Source organism: Zeus faber, assembly GCF_960531495.2.
Source record: "Zeus faber genome assembly, chromosome: 18".
NCBI classification, from domain to species: Eukaryota; Metazoa; Chordata; class Actinopteri; order Zeiformes; family Zeidae; genus Zeus; species Zeus faber.
This window is the reverse complement of record NC_137210.1, coordinates 3,919,360-3,932,396: the sequence shown is the minus strand read 5'-3', so window position 1 is coordinate 3,932,396 and position 13,037 is coordinate 3,919,360. Positions and strand designations below refer to the sequence as shown.

At 42.4% G+C, this 13,037-nt stretch overlaps 1 protein-coding gene across 1 annotated transcript in view; it reads left to right on the top strand.

The window, feature by feature from the left end:
* Window positions 1–13,037, top strand: part of stxbp5l (syntaxin binding protein 5L) — a gene marked incomplete at both ends in the record, with an annotated part of 185,613 nt that overhangs the window by 67,942 nt on the left and 104,634 nt on the right. The window contains one exon of the mRNA XM_080019018.1: window positions 6,643–6,724. Within this exon, the coding sequence (XP_079875144.1) occupies window positions 6,643–6,724 (82 nt within the window). The remainder of the gene's footprint in view (window positions 1–6,642; window positions 6,725–13,037) is intronic.

The following is a 13,037-nucleotide window of genomic DNA, read 5'->3' as shown; positions in this document are numbered from 1 at the left end:
CCCAAAATTGCTCTCGAAATCAATTAAGATCCAATTTGCCGATGCAGTCATGGTGGTTATCAGTATGGCGATGCGTGTTATAGCATAGCATAAAATGATATAAAGTACAATCAATTATCCCGTTAACAATAATCAGCAGACACCGCCAGGGCCAATTTTACATTTATTCTATATAGAATATCGATTTTAAGAGAAGGCATGCGGCTTAGGTTAATATAACTGTACCACTATAACGTGTGTGTGTGTGTGTGTGTGTGTGTGTGTGTGTGTGTGTGTGTGTGTGTGTGTCTGTGTCTGTGTGTGTGTGTGTGTGTCTGTGTGTGTGTGTGTGTGTGTGTGTGTGTGTGTGTGTGTGTGTGTGTGTGTGCGTGTGAAGCGTGACTCCGTAATCGGATTTTGTTGTTTGTGTTGCAAATTGATACGTTCCATTTCATATGACAGAAAACTAGGAAAATAAGGGCCCAGCAGGCACGAAGCGCCCTAAGCTGAATATCGGAACACAGCAGTACCCACATGGCAGCCTCCATAACTGTCCTCGGCGAGGGAGCGAGTTCCACGCATCGGCGCCCGGAGGGCCTACAGACAAAGCAAAACACACACACAAAAAAAACAACAACAATGAAAAATGTTGTGGGCGGAGAAAATAATACAAATGGTCCTCTCTGCTTTCTTGTGTGGTGGCCAGAGACATCGGGCCTCATTCACAAATCCTGCTTGAATAGTGTTGTTGTCATGTTTCTATGAACATAGTGGCATACATCTTTTTTGTTTTCCTTTATCTGAATTTCTGGCAGACAACTGTTAGATTCACGTTAAAATGATCTTCGCATGGTTTGAGGTTGGCTTCTGGACTGTACTGCACATCTCTACTGGCGAGGCGTACGGCACACATAGACATACTTCATGAGGTAGAAATGTAGGAGCGACGAGTTTGAATGCCCCCATTTGATAGAAGAGTCGAGCCTAACGGGTGGATGCAAGGGAGGTGGAGGGAGGCAGCAAAGCAGGTAGGGCAGTAGGAATTGGCTGCTTAAATAGGCAAAACCTATGAGGGCGTGGAGGCTTGTGGTGTCGTCGAACTGGCTAACAGAACTGGATCCGCAAGCTCCGAATCCTCATGGGAAGTAATTGTGCTGTCGTGGCTTCTAAATAAAATGATAATATTCTTCATTTTAAAAAAAGCAGACGGAGAGACTGTGGCCGATGAGGGGGCGTGGTTAAGTCGGCGTCTGCGGCGTACAGCGCAGGCTTAGTCCCGTACTGGCGCAGCTGTTCTGACTCGGCCGATCAGCCCGTTGCCACTGATTGGCCGGAGTCAGCTGGGAGAGTTCTTACGTGTTGTTTGTCTTGCAGTGAGGACGCGTGGTGCAGGAGAAACTGCGGACCGCATCAGATACTTTATGTTCCCGTTTTGGCCAGCGAGCCTTTATGTTTGAGTGTTCTATAATAAAACTCCAGCCTTGTCGGCCCCCCACTGCCACTCAGTCTCCATCTCACTCCCTGAACCCGTGTGTCGGATGGGACCATCTGCAGAGACATTTCAGGCATTGAGGGTTAAGGGATTGTGGTGACAATTCTTTTTGACATCCACCTGCTGGCACCTTGTATGACACCACCATGATACACGGGGCAAGATTAGATCAAAAGTTTGGGCCTTTTTGAGAAAACAATCTCTGAAGCTATGCCCTAGTTCCAGCTCTGTCCTGGTTCCTTTTACAGATTGCCTCCTTATCAGTTGAAATTATCCGGTCGGGTTTTTTTCTATGTACAGAAGTAAAAAAGAAGATCCCTTAGGCTGGATGTTTGGTACATGAGATATAACTGAAACTTATTTAACTCACATTAAGTTGTGTAGGAAGTGTCTGAATTGGTTATATTTTCGTGGCAGAGCAAGGTTTTTGGGGCATACAATAAATTATAACATAAAGACATTTTTAAAGTAGAGTTCTAGTTAATAGTGGTAATTTCTTTCCACCCTCTTGGGAATATGCCAATATTGCCAATGTGCCACTAGCTTCAAAACACACCGTGGTAACCAACATCAGTTAATACTTGTGCACGGTTAGCGAATTAGAAAGTGCAACGTTTGCGTCAGTAATCCTGGTGGTGCGCTGTGTGAACCCTGGGGGATATTGTCCTTGTGTTGTCACAAAGATGTCATACATAGTTGGCAAGATTGCCGTCGAGTTCTGCCCATGCTTGTGACATTTGTGTTCTATGATATCAGAGACAGTTAGGAAGCAATTCTGTGTGGCGTCTACAATTTAAAAAAACTGTCCCTAGATCCGGCTTTGGCTTGCTTTTCTTGGCATGTCATTTCCCCTTCTCCTGCTGATTTCCACCTGCTACGAGGGGATCTGCTTGAGGCTTGCACTTCCGTCCCACTCTGAATGGTGTAATAAATATGCAGCTTTCAGCACACTTCAATTGCTAGTGATACAGAATACAAACCTGATGCTTAGCATGGCACACGTGACATGTTAAATGAACTCATCTTGAACAACAAAATTGTAAAATTAGAAAGGCAATATGTTGCCATGGAGCATGTTTAAAGCTGAATTTAGAAGGACGTCTGATGTCAAATAGCATGAGATCACGCTTTGCGAACTGCTCCTTGCGATCTCCTTTCTAAACCACGCTGTCGAAAGCCCAACCCGGTCTCACGCTTTTCTGTGCTCATAGCAATGAAAATGAATCTATTGAACGATTGTCTGACTTTTTTCATGCTACAAATAACTGGTTCTGGTTTCGCTTTTTCTCTGAATGGTCTATTAAATTCAAGAGAATAGGGATATAGGGTCATACCCTCAGTATGAATAAAATTCATAGAAACAATTTAACTGTATATAAATGTCAGCGTTTGTGCGCCAGGCTGAAAATGCAATTGTACCCATCAGCCAGTGCAGTAAACATTTCAATGGTAACAGCGAGCTCCACCAATCAGAGACGTTGCTGTTACACTTAGGATTATGGGTTGTGTAGTACTTCTCCATGAAATTGTGAATAAAACATATTTTTCTTAAAACAAGGTTGATATCATACAGATTTCTGGCTTCTACAGGAGCAAAAACAAATGATATACATTGCATAATATTTCCGCAATTATTTAAACCTTTGGAACCCTAACACTAACCTACTGTAACCATAACCCTAAAACCTACAATTTTGTGCTATTTAGGTATGCATCTTGATGCAACCGCCTCATAGGTAAGGTAATTATTATATAATAAACATAAAAAGGAAAAGAAGATATGAGTGAAAAACGACATGTATGTGTTACTAGGGGCTAATTTAATCTGGGAATATACCTGCATTGTCAGTATTAACATAGGTCATTTGCAAGGCCCTGAATTATACGTTAGGCCATTTTAAGTGGTGCCCCAGAGCTGTCCGAGTTATAGGGCTTCAAATGTGACCTCTGGTCAGGGTTCAAAGGTCAATATCTCAGTTTAGGGTCCACTCAAATGTATCACATTGACATATGTTAGCCTACAAGATGAGACCTTTCCAAAAGTGTGTTGGGTTCTGTTGAACAACAAAATAAAAAAAAATTAACAAAAAGAACAACAACCTCACTGCCGCAGTGGGGTGCCAAGTGTCGATTCAAGACCATTCATTTTGTTTACCTATATGCCTGCACATTGTGTCAATGACAATAAAATTGAATTGAATTTTGGCAATGTTTCTAAGATGAACGAATGCTGTACCGCTCACTTTCTTAATGCGGGAGTTCAATCATAAATCAGAATCTAGAATAACACTCAAGTCTTACAGAGAGTTCGTCCCTTTTGGCTTTGGGGCCGACCAAAAGTCTTATCTTCATTTTCGGACATTTCTACTCATCAAATCATTTATAGCAAGTAGACAGGTAGTCAGAGCAAAGTAGTTCCCCTGTGCAGCACAAGAAATTCTATCAAGTTTATCTGATACTCCAAGACAGATGAGATGTTCTCCCTGTAATGTAGTCCCAGTTCATGACACATTCAGACCGACCAACCTAGCTCTCCAGGCGATCTTTAAGAATATTGTAATCAATGGTCTCAATGCTGCGCTCAAGGCCAAAAGAAAAAGAATTGAAACCATGTTGACATCAGCCTTAAGTCTTCTCTTATATCATTGATTACTTTGGTAAGAGTAGTTTCTGTGCTGTGACTGGCTCTGAAACCCGACTGGAATTTCTTCAAAGTGTTGTTTTCATTTACAAAGTTGTGAATTCGGTTACAGACTACTTCTCAAGCAACCTTCCTTCAAAAAAAGAAAAAGGATTTGGGCCTGTAGTTACCAAGGACCTCACAGTCCAAGTGTGCTTTCCTCAACAGTGGCTTCACGACAGCAATTTTTAAAAACATGAGGAAAAAAAACAGTCAAGTAACGCATTAATGGTTTTCAGAGCAGAGCTTGAGACAGTATTGAAAACCTTTTTAAAAAGATATAGGAGGACAGGATCAAGAGAGCAGGTGGAAGATGTACTCTCTATTGCAATCCTGCAGAGCTCTGCAACAGAAATAGTACTGAAAGGTCCATGGATGCTTTTCCTTTATCGTCTTCTTCTTCTTCATCTTCTTCCTCTTCCTTTGGGCTGCTCCCGTTAGGGGTCGCCACAGCGCATCACCTGCCTCCAATACCTTCTGTTCTGCGCATCTTCTTCCCTTACACCAACCGCCTGCATGTCCTCCCTCACCACATCCATAAACCTTCAGGTTGACTATTAGAGTTTCCAGCAGCCGATGTAATACTCGCTCTGATAGTTGTAATTTTGCTTTGAAAGAACGTTGCAAATTCCTTACATTTTGTGAAAGATTAAAATACAAGCTTCAAATGTCAGGAACAGGATCGGGATTAAGCAGTTGGTCAGTGGTGGAAAACAGTATTTTAGGGTTACTCCCACTGAGCATATACATATGTATGGGACAAATAACCTCTTGGATCTTGGACTTTCTGTTATAATCTTAGAGAATGGCCTTTTCTTGCAGCACGTAGCGCATTGTACACATAAGGATTCTTTATAAATGCTACGATGGACCTCGATTCAAGAATTTCTCCATTTTCGTTCAGCTGCTCTACGTGATCGCTTGAGCTTCTGGAAGGAACTATTTATCCGTGGGGATGAATACCACTTCCACAATCTCTTTTTGACCTTGAGAGGGGACACTTTGTTTAGTGTAATAATCAGATTGGTATTGAAAGCATCATCCATTTGATGTACTGAGCAGTTTAGATGTGAACAACACAGCCGAGGCCATAGGCTGGCAGTGGCTGCACAAGCACCTGAAAAGCAGAGTGGAGGGGGAAAGGCGGAAACTCTCCCCGTTATAGAAGTGCAGGATTTATTATTTAGAAGTAAAGAGTATTTACACAAAAAAAATCCAGTCTTCACAAAATATCAGTCCCATACAAACGGAGACCGCGGTAAAGTTGAAGAGAACGACGGAGAGACCTGCCTGACACGGCAGGGAGTGCTATTTGTTTCTATCAAGTGGGAAACAAAGGAAACAAAATGGATCAAAATCTAAAATAAAACACTCCCTCCTTTTCTTAGCATCTTTATGGTGAGAGAGCCAGAGGAGAGAGTCTCTCGATTCATACAAGTAGGAAACGTACGGAAATAAATCTAAATATTATAATAAAAACACTGTGTGAGTGTCTCTCCACAGCTCTTCTTCTTGCTGAGTTGCCGTTCACTGTCGTAATATCTCTGTCCTCTCCCCTACATGACGTCATGTTCAAGTTCTTGGGCAATGTCCGATTTTTAGCTAAGCATGGCCAATTGCATTGCAAAATGAGTCCAGCTGTAATTCTAAGCAAAAAAAATCTAATATAAAAAAAAAACACACACACTTTTTATTTTTCCTATTTGCTACATAATTTCTCCACAAATTAATTCACTAGGTATGCCAACCTGCAAGTTGCCCCTTTAAGGTCATAGTAAGGTAGGATCTGGGCTGCCTTACTTGATGTAGAATACTACCTCAAAATTGTGCGTAATTGCTTTGAAAACATGGGCTGTGGTTTGTCCTATTGTGTTGATTTGGAAATTGTCCCCATACCCCCAATGGCCCTGAACATGAATGCGTAATCAAAGAAGATATACAAATAGATAGATGAATTGAATGAAAACATTGTTGTTGTTTTTTTAATAAGTTGATAAATAAGCCATTAGATTTACTAGACTCCTACAGTATATTAAACACACAAAACAATAACCTAAACATAAACTACTCCACTGTCTGGTGCAATAATTTCAGCTCTACTTCCCCCTGCCCTGTTCTCAGCGCTCCCAAGTCCCCAATCATACGACTCATTGAATGAATGGCTGGTTGGTAATTGTCGTAGAGCAATGCCGTCCTGCGCTGTGGCAGGTTAAACACATTACCCCAGAAAAAGACATGTGAAATGAGCTGAGAAACAACTTCTAAGTGGCGGAGGGGATGTGACTTTTAGAGAACATTTGACAAGAGTTCCTCACTGACGCCAGATGTGGAGAGGTGCTTGTGTGAATGGGAAAAACGGCTAGCAAATTGTTGCCTCCTGAGAACGGACGGCCGGTGTGTGTTGCTTGCTTGTCTTTTTACTTTTCTACTGCGTCCTTCTGTATTGTGTTGCTTTCTCTTGTATACGTCCTTGACTCTATGGTATCATCAGACTGGGGAGACCAGGGGTGGACTGCTTCTGTCAGCATGAGAGCGGAGCGGCCGTCCTCCAACTACAGTTCCTCATCAACGAGGTAAGCCACATTTTCAAATAAAAGTAATTTTTTTACAGGAGCCCTGAAAAAGAGTGTCGTCAAAGGCTTACTTTGTATACGTATGCCTTGCATGGAGAGATAAGCTCATTCGCACATAGACAACGTTAATGGCTGCTTTATCATCAGGCTTATTAGGTCCAAGAGCCCTTCAATATAATTTTATGCTTATGGCGCCTTGAGCTGGGTAGACACAGTTATACAGGCCCGCTAAGAGAGCAAGAACTCTAGGTCGGACGGAGAAAGCGGATGTTGCCATGCCATGGACGGGAAAACTCTGTTCAGTCCCAACTTCTCTCTTCTGCTTTCTGCTTTTTTTATTTTTTTACCTCCTCTCTCTCTCCCTCCACTAGATCTTTCAGCCCACTTCTGTACACCACTCACAGGCTTACTTTGTGATGTGTCTGAGGCAAATGGAGGTGGATAGAGTGGATGATGGATGTGTGTTTGTGTCTATGTGTGTGTGTGTTTGTCTGTCAGAGAGTTATTTAGTATGCATGCGTGCGTGTGTGCGTGTGTGCGTGCGTGCGTGCACATTAAGAGAGTGTGTTTGTACAGTATGTGCATGCATATGTGTGGTGCAACCTGCTATGCCTGTATGTGCGTGCATGGCCTTGGACATTTTGTGGGTCTGCGTGCATTTGTACATGACTGGGGATGTGTAGTTGTGTGTGTGTGAGAGAGAGAGAGAGAGAGAGAGAGAGAGAGAGAGAGAGAGAGAGAGAGAGAGAGAGCATACACACACATGTGAATCTAGATCTGACATTAATATGCTCTGACATTGACCTAGCCTTACCTACTTTTTAGCGAGTGACTAATAGCAGCGTTGGAGCTTATGAATTCACTGTGTGGGCTGTCTACTGCCCCTGCTAATGGTCGTCTTGCATGCCAGAGCAGCCTCTTGACATTCAGCGAGGTGTAATGACTTACACTTTATTAATTGTTTGAGCCCACACAAGTCCTCCCTCTCAACTGGAGTGCATCTGAAAGACAGGCGACTTCTCAAATGCACATTTTGATGACTATTTGTTTTACATAAAATCTTTATCTTGCAAAGTATCACGAACGAGGCCTTGTATAAAAAAGCATTTCAACCTTATCGATTCTCACGTGTATTACTTAGCCATAGCTGATGTAGTGGTTTTTTTTGTTTTCTTTGTTCTCTAAATTGATATCTCCTATTTCAATTGCAAAAAAAACAGCACATAAAAGTAAATGTACAATTTTTGGTCACACAGTCAAAGCAAATAGCTTAAACCCCTGAGAAATTGATCTGCAAATTTTTCATGATAATTATTCCTTGGCGACAAAGAACAAGTCATTCTCGGATTTTAGTGTGCAGTGGTAGTACCGCCTTGAATCTTCCTGCTCAAAAGTCCTAACAGTAGCCAAAAGCCAAAATGCAAACAGTACAAACTGCCAAAGATGCCAGTGTAAGGAAGCTTGATTCATTATCCAACTAAACAATAATGTGAAAAACCTTTCAGTGCGGCAACTTGTGGCTTACATCTTGCAAACTGTATATGTACTTAGATGTTCTGTAATAAACGATGCCATTGTGTACTGATATACACTTGTATAATGATATACTCACAGTGCATTATGAATACCAGACCAGACCTGCTCAATTAAAGAAAACACACAAACTTGAAAATCCCGTAAAGTTAAATTCATTTTGATGTAATGACTGAAAGGAACGTATCACAAAAGGGCTCAAACTGCCCTGAAATAATGTAGCAACGTCATTCTTCATGTAGCATGAAAATAACCAGTCGACAGGCAAATTTGTCCAATGACAGTGGACCAATTCAGGCTACCTCAACATCTATATGTACAGTAGTGTATAAATAAGAGTCACATAAATCATGATGTATTTTCAGTTCAGCACATTGTTGTCAACCTTCACTAGGAAATAAATATTTTACTGTGATCGCTCTTTTGCTTTTGTCAGTCATCATCAGTTGCTTTAAAAATGGGTTGTTATAATTTTTGCAAAATTTAGACGATATCAGACCCCATCTCTACATCAGACTTGCACAGATTTAGAGCCTCCTGCCACCGCTAACTAATATGTTTTGTGCCTGCTCAGAATTCATCCTGTGTACCAGTCAAATAATGGATTGGTGCTTTGTCTAGGGCCCCACCCACCTCCCTGCAGGGGAAGCCAAGCGTCAGCTGAAGGTTGTAGCTGGGTTGTGGGTGGGGGGGGGGGGGCAAAGAGAAAGGCAGTGAGTGCAGGGAAGGTAGCAAATCATCCAAGTAGTCAAAGGCGCACGCACGAACGCTTCATCCACCTTTGACTTTGAACGCGACCGTCTGTGCTGGGGCTAACAGACTGACTGACACACCGGGCTCAGCAACAGTATGCAGCCATCTGATGTACCATTAATACTAATTTGCAAGTGGCATAGTGTGCAGTTAGCTGGAATTGTTGTTACCAGGATGCATTGAGTTGGTATCATTCTCCGCCTTGGCTGACTGGCTGATCGATTACCATTAACAGATCCTTTGATGCATGCAGTGCTTATTTGCTACAATGGACAGTAATAAACATTGAGCAAATCAATACAGGCAGATGGACACACATACACACACAGACACACTTATTCACAAGCTGTAGAAGGCAGGTGGCATCCTTCTGAGAAGTAGTGTGTAATGTGTCTTCCTAGGTATATATTTTGAGGGACCAAATCTGAGTGGAAACTCACACACATACTGTACGTTGCATATACAGTATGTCTGTCTTATAGATACGTGGTGGTTGTAGACTTCAAGCCATTATTATGACCTGATTCTCTCATTTACACAGAAAACCTTTGTAGTAAAAACAAATAGTACTACTTGATTTACAGATAGATAGATAGAGGACAGAAGGACAGACGGCTATGCCTTTGGATGGATAATTCCATGGCGCTTTACTCCTTTGCTCTGCGGGCTTTGGTTTACTCATGCTGTGTACTGTACCAGACGAACATCCCCATTCCCTTTGTGTCACCTACAAGATGGATGCAAGATTACAACGCAATAGAATTCAGGTTGTCTGTCCTTACTTTCAGTTTTGCTATGTCCTGGTTTAACCGGTACTTCATGCAGGGAACAGAGAGAACGTCACATTGTGATGGCCCCTTCAAAAGATATTGTACATCAGAGCAGTATACTGAGACTGGCAATTGCCACACAAAGGATGGCAAAGAAATGTATTATTTTTGCATTTTTTAACTATTTTATATGTATTGTATGGCACTCCCTGTTGTGGTACGTCACTGCCATCCATGTTTCATGAATATTTGACTTGAGACAAACGATAAACATTTCAAGCTCTTGTTCAAATGGTATGCTGCAAAAAGCGACATATGCCGTATTCTTGTCGTAATCAATTACAACCTTTTTATAACAAATTGATTTAATCTAGTGAATGAAGCGCTCTTCATTGTTGTTGTTACATCGATGGATAAATAACAAATATGGCCTGATTGAATTTGAAGGTGGTGCCGCGCTAGTGGCAGCCTGTTGCAGTAGCTCCGGTCAACGTCTTGTGTTTTTTGTATTTTCTTGTGTTTATATTGCGCTTTCATTTATGGCAAACACTGTATACGGAAACATTTTTTCATGCTTATATGGAGACTGTGCGGCTCAATGGATTTCTCTTGATACTGCCACCGCTTTTAACTTTTTCTGTTCCGGATTTCTATGGCAACGGGAGTCAGGGTATTGTTTACTGTGAGCTGATTGCGCTCTCCAAACTTTCACTGCTGCCTGGAGCGAGACCCCAAATACCTGACGAGTTGAAGAGAAGACGTCGGGGATGCAGGGCCGGTGTCAAGCGGAGAGCAAGGAGGTGGAGATACAAACCATTTTTTCCCTCGATTGTCATGGGGAATGTGAGGTCCCTGGCGAATAAGATGGATAACCTCCAGGGTCCTGAAGGTTTGCGTGGACCAGCTATTTGGACTTCTACAGAACCTCTTTAACCTCAGCCTGAACCAGGGGAAGGTTTTAGTGCTTTGGAAGACATCCTGCCTTGTTCCGGTACCTAAGAAGCCTAAATCCTCTCCATCTGACCTCAATGACTACAGACTGGTTGCCTCAACATCACACATCATTAAGTCCTGGAGAGACTGATATTGGACAATCTCACACGTCAGGTGAGAACCTCTCTGTGCCCACTGCAGTTTGCCTACCGCCCCAAGAAGAAAGTTGTTGAAGACATCATCATTGTACCTGCTTCAGCGAGCCCACTCTCACCTGAACAAAGCAGGCAGCACTGTGAGGATCATGTTTTTTGAGTTCTCCAGTGCTTTCAACACCATCCAGCCTGCACTGCTGCGAGGGAAGCTCCAAGAGATGAGGGTGGACACCTCCACAACCTCCTGGATTATTGACTATCTGACAGACAGACCACAGTTTGTGTGGCTGAGGGAATGTGTGTCTGAGCGGGTGGTTAGCAACACAGAAACACCGCAGGGGACTGTACTTTCACCTTTCCTCTTCACCCCGTATACCTCAGGCTTCCAATACAACTCGGTGTCCTGTCATCTGCAGAAATTTTTGTTGACTCTGCAGTTGTGGGGTGTATCACTGGTGGACAGGAGACTGAGTACAGGGAACTGGTGCACTGCTTTGTGGCATGGTGTGGAAACAACCACCTCCTCCTAAATGTCACCAAGACGAAGGAAATGGTTGCAGATTTCAGGAGGACCAGAACAAAGCCGAACATTATTTCCATCCTGGATGAAGAGGTGGAGGTAGTGGAGGGTTACAGGTACCTGGGCATTCACCCAGACTGGAAATGCAACACTGAGACTGTCTACAGGAAGGGACAGAGCAGACTCTACTTCTTGAGGAAGCTCAAGTCCTTCAATGTGTGCAGCAAGATGTTGCATATCTTCTACCAGTCTATTGTAGCTAGTGCAATTTTCTTTGCAGTCACCTGTTGGGGCAGCAGAATTAGAGCCAGCGACTCCAAGAATCTGAACAAACTGATAAAGAAGGCTGGCTCTGTGCTGGGGACTGCTCTGGAGCCCCTAGAGCTGGTTGCGGAGAGAAGGATGTTGCACAAGCTGCTAAGCATAATGGACAACACTGCACACCCCCTACACAATCTACTGGTCAGACAACAGAGTCTCTTCAGCCAGAGGCTCCTTCAGCTTCGCTGCAATAAGGACCATTACAGGAGGTCATATCTGCCCACCAGAATAGCCACCTACAATGACTCCCCTCTTTGCCAGGAGAGGAAACTACTCCTCTGAATGACAATGCACATTTTTAATTTACAATTAACTTCCACTTTTAAGCTTTACCTTTCACTTAGTTTAATTATGTAGATATAGTAACTGATTAAAAAACATGTGTTTTTATAAATTATGTGCGTTTTGTCATGTATGTCATTGCTGCTGCAACTTTGGAATTTCCCTTTGGGGATTAATAAAGTACCTTTATCTTATCTTAAATATGTCAGCCTTGAACATTGACCGGAAATAGCTTCACCACAGGAGGGAAAAAACCCATCTAGAACCAAGGAAGCTAAAGAAGTTTATACAACCATCAAAGACAAGGTGATAAAAGTGAATGTAGTGAAAAGTGAAATAAAGAGCTTTATTTAATGTTCAAGGCTATATTCAAGTATATGGCTTTTTCAAAACATTTTCCTACATTTTCTATTACATTTTTTTTTCACCTTCCAATCAATTATTTATTTTTTTCCTGAATGAACTTTATCTCACTCATTTAAATCAAAGGGTGTGTAATTGGGAACTTACTGTAAGGTGTGAAGTGGAAATGTAGGGGAACTTAACGCTGGCAAGGTTTTTTTGTTTTTTTTCATGGATTTGAAGGATGCGTTCTTCAGTGAAAGTGGCATCCATGAGAAGACGGAGACAAAGAAAAACCTAAAGCAACGTCTCCTGATGAGGGAAGACAGCGGGGGCAGTGGGCAGAGTGAGTCAGACAGATGAAATAACAATGAAATTGGCAGCATCAGATAGAAATGTAAAGGAAAGGAAGTCAATGAGGCACAAGTGCCACAGAACCACAACGGAAACAAGGAGGTCCGCTACGAAAGCATCAGTGCAGGCTCGAGGCCTTCACATTGGGAATTTAATAGGGGATGAAGTGGGATAAAGGACACAAATCTATATATATATATATCTATATAGCACAAATAAGAAACAAAATTAAAGCTCTCTTCAGACATCCCAATCTACTAAGGATGCCAATGGTTATCACTGGCGCACTCGCCATCGGTCAACTTGGACATGGATTACCGGTAGCGTATCCTCACTAATGCTGTTACTGC